At 48.8% G+C, this 6,809-nt stretch overlaps 1 protein-coding gene across 1 annotated transcript in view; it reads left to right on the top strand.

The window, feature by feature from the left end:
- The window catches only part of Dap (death associated protein), a 53,401-nt gene extending 47,594 nt beyond the window's left edge, over nucleotides 1–5,807 (top strand). The window contains exons 3-4 of the mRNA XM_028767694.1: nucleotides 3,380–3,422; nucleotides 4,651–5,807. Of these exons, the coding sequence (XP_028623527.1) occupies nucleotides 3,380–3,422; nucleotides 4,651–4,764 (157 nt within the window). The 3' untranslated portion in view covers nucleotides 4,765–5,807. The remainder of the gene's footprint in view (nucleotides 1–3,379; nucleotides 3,423–4,650) is intronic.
- The last annotated feature ends 1,002 nt before the right edge of the window (nucleotides 5,808–6,809 follow it).

The following is a 6,809-nucleotide window of genomic DNA, read 5'->3' on the forward strand; positions in this document are numbered from 1 at the left end:
TGTGTGTGTGTGTGTGTGTGTGTGTGTGTGTGTGTGTGTGTGTGTGTAAATACAGAGGTTTTTAGGCTTCCAGCTCATAGGACTCTGGCTGAGGGATGGTCTCTGCCACATACTCAAATTCTTTCTAGATGCACTGCCAGGATGACTTTCTTGTGCAGTTCTGCTGAAGGGGCTGAGTTTGCTCTTGCCTTCGGGTGCCTTGACTCATATTAGAAAATAAATCAAAAGCAAGAAAGATTGCAGCAGTTGGACACTGAGTTCACAGACTCACCTTAGGGAACAATGACATGGAATTAATTAATTATCATACTGCTCCTACTTCAGGTTCTTCCTGGGGATTTAAAAGGTCATCCAAAATGATGACTGTTTTATATTCCTTTCCAAGTGATTGAAAAATGTTGGAGTCCAGTCTACAGCCCTCGGGCTCTTGGGTCCGCACTCCACAGACCTCTTAGCCTCAGATCCCCCAGACACACGCAGCCGCCGCCATGGATGGGGTCAGCATGTGAAGCAGATGAACCCCAAGAACAGAGCATTTGAGCACAGTCCTCTCTGTCTGCCCTCACTTATCCTGTGGCCTCTCGGGCTGGACAGAGGAACCAGGTTCATACAGGCAGAGGCACAGTTTGGTCAGCTTCCCTAAGTTATGAATTCTCCAGACCACAGTGACGTCGTAAGACATGGCCAGGATGCTTTTGTACTGTTTAAACAAAGACCTAGAAATCAGAATGAGAGATAGGAGCAGTGGCTCTTGGGAGTAGGATGGTTAGTTTCTCAGGATGCAGGAAGGGATTAGGCTCCTGACAGTCCCCACTTTCTCTCTCTGATTTATTTCTCACCTTGGTCCCAGGACATCAGCTCCTCCCCCAAAGACTCCTCAGTGCTGACTGCATGTGAGAGCAATGGGCTTGTGTCCTTCCTGCAGCTCGTGCCAGAAGTAAGCAGCATGTTCTGAGACGACACATCTGTAGCCCCTTCACTACACGAAAGGGTTTGGACTTGGCAGACTGACTCCTTTCTATAGTTAAAGCAGTGTGTAATAGAGAAACCCTAACCCCGTTAGCCCCACCACAAGCACTCAGCAAAGCCAAGTGATCCGAGGATGTTTCTGAGCTGTTTGGTAAGACGAAGCTTCTTCAGCTCATGAAGCAACAGAATTCACTTGAATTTCACGTGCTTTTTACTAAAGTCTTCAGGACTTAAGCAGAGGTACACTTTCTAAATACCAGGTCCTCCATCTGCATCCACACAAAACCTAACTGTGGCTTCCTTCCGCATAGATGAGTAGCAGAGCTGTAGGAGACAGGCTGGATGCTCATGGGATACTTTCTCAACCTCTACCTTCCAGATCTGGCCTTAAGCATGACCACATCCCAAGGGCCTCCTTTCAGCCTCATGTTCTGCCCCAGTCTCTTGGGGGCTGTGACCTTGTCCTTCCCTCCTGTCCCCAGTCTGCCTCTGAGTGTTTCCCACATGCTGTCAGAACAAAGCACAGCTCCTGCTTCAAATGGAATAAGAAATGTTTATGCCCAAACAAACAGAAATGGGTAAGGTCCAGCAACATGAGTTCAGATTGCTTCCAATGACTTGTTCTACCACGGAAGCAGCTCCAAGAACAAAAGAAAGTCATAAGTCAATGCATTGGAGTGGGAAAGGAAGCCAGTTACTAACGCCCTTGCCTTACAGGATGAGAGCCTGAGACATGAGAGCCTGAGTCCCAGAACCCAGTACAGTAGTGAGATGTGGTAGAGCACACTGGTAATCCCACTGCTGGGGAGGTGGATACAAGCAGGTTCATGGACTCGCTGGCCAGCCAGATGAGGTTACTTAAATTCTAAGCCAGCAAGAGGCCCTGTATCAGACAGACAAACAGACAGAGAGTGGACAATGCTTTAGCAGTGACAGTCAAGGCTCTACACACACTATGCACACTTGAGACAATGGGTCTATCCATTATATCAGGTCAGGAGTCACAATAAAACATTCCTGCTGTAGGTTTCAGACATTGTCTGATGATGTTCTTAGCTTCAGAGTTGGTGGAAGCTAATGGTCTTGCTTAGTTAACACGTTCCAAAGGTTTTATCTAATAGTCCAAAGGATGTTAAAACAGGTGCAGGGGAGATAATGAATGGCTTTTAAAATGACTAGAAAGCCCAAAATCATTGACTCGGAATCTTCAACACAGCCGTGGCTCTTTCAGGGAACGTTAGGTCACAGTGCCCCTCATTCTACCTCCAACGCATCCTCATTCTAAACTGCACCATGCATCTCTCCAAAAATCAGTGCACATAACAGGATCTCAGATATAGAGATATATGCTCAGCGTATTCTCAGTGCACATAACAGGGTCTCAGATGTAGAGATATGCTCAGCGTATTCTCAGTGCACATAACAGGATCTCATATGTAAAGATATACTCAGCAAACTCTCAGTTCAGACAACAGATTCTAAAACAGTATAACTGCTTTTGTAAGACAAAAATGAATAAGGGTAGGAAGATGGGAAAGAGATCCATTGCAGTGGTGAGGTGAGATTCCAGCCGCTGAGTATCTTTGGGCTGGTCTCTTTTCCCTCAGAGAACATGTATTACTTTGATGCTATATTCTACCCTTGGTACTGTTGACAGGAGCTATATATGAAGTAAAATGGAAGAACTGATGAGACACACATTTTGTTTTAAAGTTGTGAGACAAAAGAGATGGCTCAACAGTTAAGAACACTGGCTTCTCTTCCAGAGAACCTAGGTTTGATGCCCAGCACCAATATTGTGGCTCATACTGTCCTCCAGTTTCAGAGTCTGGCACCCTCTTCTGGTCTCTGAGGGCACCCGCCACACAGATGGTGCACAGGTCATCCAGGAACATACATATACACATATTATTATTAGTTTTAAGTGGCAGTGGCTTCTTAAGGACTTTGCCTTTATGATACTTGGGGACAGGGGACAGCAGGGCCAGGAGTTTGCATTGCGTCTGAGTCTCTCCAATTAGAAATTTCCAGAAGCCATGGCCATCTGGGTTCCCTGAAAAGGAAAACCCTGTGTGAAGCTGCTTCTGCTCTGCTTCAGGGAAGCCTGTGTTTCCAGTCTCATAAACACACAATCTCAGCAACAAGTGCACTGATGCTTCTGGGTAATTCAGCTGCTATCTGCTGCAGTCCCTTCCCACCCTCATTCCTGGACTAACTCAGAAGTGTCCCTAAGCAAGCACTGCAGTTCCCTCGCAGCCTGGTTGTTGACAAAGTAACAGAGGGGATGAGGTCAGTTCCTTGTGTGGCAGAAGTCGCCACCGCTGACTCTGGTCTCCTCTGCTATCCCTCTGTTCTTTCCCCCTTGTGTGAATCGTTCATTAGATCCTCATTTCCCCTTTCTGTTTTCCAGCCCACCTAAGCCAACAGTGTTCATCTCTGGTGTTATTGCCCGGGTAAGTGTTTGACCTCTGTACATGGGCAGTGGGCGGAGGGGATGGGATTGGGGGGTCCCTATACCTGGCTTGTTCCTGTAAGAGTGGGCACATGAACTCCCATGCAGTCTCTTCTTGCCTTTGTCTTCAATAAGCACAAGTGCCACCCCACCCATCTGGTCTGGGCCTGGTGGCCTCCTTCAGTGACACACTTCTTTCCAAGAGTGTGCTTCAGTAGGTTGGAACTTGTGACTCCCACAGCTGAGCATCTGCCTCTTTGCTGTAGAATCACCTGGTCCTCACAGGCTATAGCTCAAGACCTTAAGTGGCCTGGCCTGCAAATGTTTCCCCAACATCAATACAGGGTGTGACACAGGAGACCTAAGGAAGAAGAAACTGAGTATTTGTGAGTGACATTTTTAGTATTGTGCAGCCAGGCATGCGCGTCTGTGTCCTGTTGGGCTGCTTTTGTTTGCTGGCCCTTGGACTATACATGCCACACCATGTACCTTTGAGGAGTCTTCTTCCGTCAAGGTCCAGGTTCCACTGTCTGAGGAAACCAGCATTGTTGGGGACAGCATGGCTAACAGAACTGTCACAGCCATTTAGACCTAGGCCCAGATGGTGGCAGGTTTGCTGTACGCAAGAATATTAAATACCTTCATTTAATATTCTCACTCCTTGGTTACATGGTGCTGTCTGCTGTTGATCAGATCAAAACCCATTGCTGGCATAAGAAGCCAGCTGAACCCTCTGTAGAACATAGCCCGGCCCTTTCTCTAGGCACCCTCAGGTTGCATCCGACTGTGTCTCCTGGTCCCACCCTGTCCTGAGCTTTTCTTCCCCATGAGTACCCAGGCCTGCTCACAGCTGTGCTGACAAATCCCACTGTGAGACTCTAGATTTGGTCTGTGTTGCTCCCGAGACAGATGGTGCAAGCACAGATCTAGCAGGGAAAGCCTGCCCACCCCAGGCCGGTGCGGAGACGCTGTGTGGCAGCTGGGTCTTCTCAGGCAAAGCCTGCACGGATCATCACTGTCCATGTCGTACGGGCTCATGCCACAGTCTGCTCCCAATCTGGTGGCCTGCAGGGCCTTGCTAGCCACAGTAGTAGTCCACTACTCCACAACCAACTCATCCCCGACCCCTGCAGGAAACTGGCAGACCTGAGTTTGAAGGACTTTCTCTCTAGTCCATTCATTTACTGTTAACCAGCTGATGTATTGCTGTCTCCCCCTCTCTCCCCAAGGGTGACAAAGACTTCCCCCCAGAAGCTGCACAGGTGGCCCACCAGAAGCCACATGCCTCCATAGACAAACATGTTTCTCCAAGAACACAGCATATCCAACAACCTCGCAAGTGACCGGCGCCCAGACCTGGCCCCGCAGCAGCAGCAGCAGCAGCACCCACGCCACCTCCAAGATGCTTCCCTGACAAAACCCACTCCCACACTTTCCACAGTTTACTAAATTTAGAAATCTAAGTCAAAGCAATGTGGGCCTCAGCTGTCTCAGATCCCCTTATTTAAAACTAGAAGAGGCTCGAACCCCAAACTTTGTTTCTAAGAGCCCTAGTCGAGTGTCACTAAAGGGTCATTGAACCCCCTAGAAGTGCCATTAGCAGAACGTGACAAATTCCGAGTGAAAGGAAGTCCTTCACACTGTAGTAGTCGCTTAAAGTCCTTACTCGTGGTCCTGAGAGGAAGAGGCCACTTTGGAGAGATGTGACAAGGCTAGGAGAAGAAAAACCAAAACACTATGGTGTGCTCCGTGACAGCTGTGCTGGCGTCTGCTCCCAGTCTGTGACTGAGATCCCTGCTTTTCTGAAAAGTCCAAGAGCTCCTTTAGCCAGATGTCGAGCCTTCTGGAGTGCTGCTCTTGGAGGGTACTCTTAGCCGTCCCCGTGGCCTCCAGTGGCTCCAGCCACAGTTCACGGTTGCTCTGTGAGCACCATGTATGCCTCCAGCCTTTCTGGGACTACTTACACAGACCATGTCGCTAAAGGAGGGATGGGCTCCTCGAATTTTGTGAGCAATTTGATATCCCAGCAGTGGACTTAACAGGGAGCAGAACACAGCCTCTGAGACTGTGTTGTCTCTTCCTTTGTAATTACTGAAATGGTGTGAACCAAGGGTCGCTTTAGAGACCCAGGCTTGGCTGCAGCCCACAACCAAATCTAAGAAGGGACTTTAGAGCCAGCAACACCAAGTCCCCCTGTAAAAACCTTCCCGTGTTGTGCTGCATACATCCTGAAGCTTCCACTACCCCTTTTAGTTCAGCATCCTGAGGGCCTACCCTGTGTCTGGACTCTGGGTCACTGAAGGTGACGTGTCTGCCTGAATGAATTTCTTAATCTTTGAAGTTGAGAATACGTTGATTATAATAAAGCTCCTGCATTTCTGCATCAGTCTCTCTCTCTCTCTCTCATGGTTCAGAGATTTCTTTTTACAGCTTCCCAGGACAGTTTCCACGGAAGTCTGAACAGGCACATGTGACAGATATTCTCAACACACAGACAGATATTCTCAACAGACACAGAGCTGAGCTCTTGGACATCTGGCAGCCCGGGCGTAGGTTGCCTCTGGAACTGTCAGAAGATGGAGGAGATTAATGTAGTTGATTGACATGTCCCACAACCCTGTGCTGGGTAGGTTCTTCGGAGAAGACTTAATAGACAATTATTAGTAGTAAGCAGAGGGGTGACGTTGAAGAGCTTTTGATATGCAGGACATTTACCTATTTCAGATCTTCCTAGACAAGAAAGTCAGCCCAGCTGCTAAGGGGCGACCCCCAGCATCAAGGCAGCTGAAGTTCTTCCTCCCACAGCTGCACAAAAGTGAGCTGTGGATGACTTGAGAGCTGAGAAAGGAGATCCTGAGATCATGGCCTCCTCTCATGGCATGGTTCTACGGCTCCCGCTGGCCTGGTCCTGTTCCCCAGCTAGGCTGGTCTCCCATGGAGGCCATGGTGGCTATCCATGCATCCTGACTCGTAAAGGACAGCAATCTGGATCCTCAATTTGCATCCAGGGGCAGAGAGCTGTTCTCAGTAACTAAATTTGGTCAGTGGGCACCATAACTTCCCCTAACAACACCGCAAGTTGGGGATGAGAGCCTGGTGGGAACATGTCCCATTCAAACAGTAACAGTGTCCCCTCCAGTCCAGCACAATCCTCCCCAGTCACATCTGCAAAGGCCCTGTTTGCAGTTGAGGTCACATCCACATATCATGAGAGCAGGACCTTGAATATTTCTTTTTCCCTTTTAGGATGTCAGGAGAGACAGGGTCTAGCCCAGGATGTCAGTCTCCTGCTAAAAGCCAGAAGCTACCTTCCACATTCACACCAAACTGCTGAGACTGACCTGCTTGCTGTAGGCTTCATAACCAGACCCAGAACTGACAGGCAGAG

This window comes from Grammomys surdaster, unplaced genomic scaffold (assembly GCF_004785775.1).
Source record: "Grammomys surdaster isolate TR1022 unplaced genomic scaffold, NIH_TR_1.0 174, whole genome shotgun sequence".
Classification (NCBI taxonomy): domain Eukaryota; kingdom Metazoa; phylum Chordata; class Mammalia; order Rodentia; family Muridae; genus Grammomys; species Grammomys surdaster.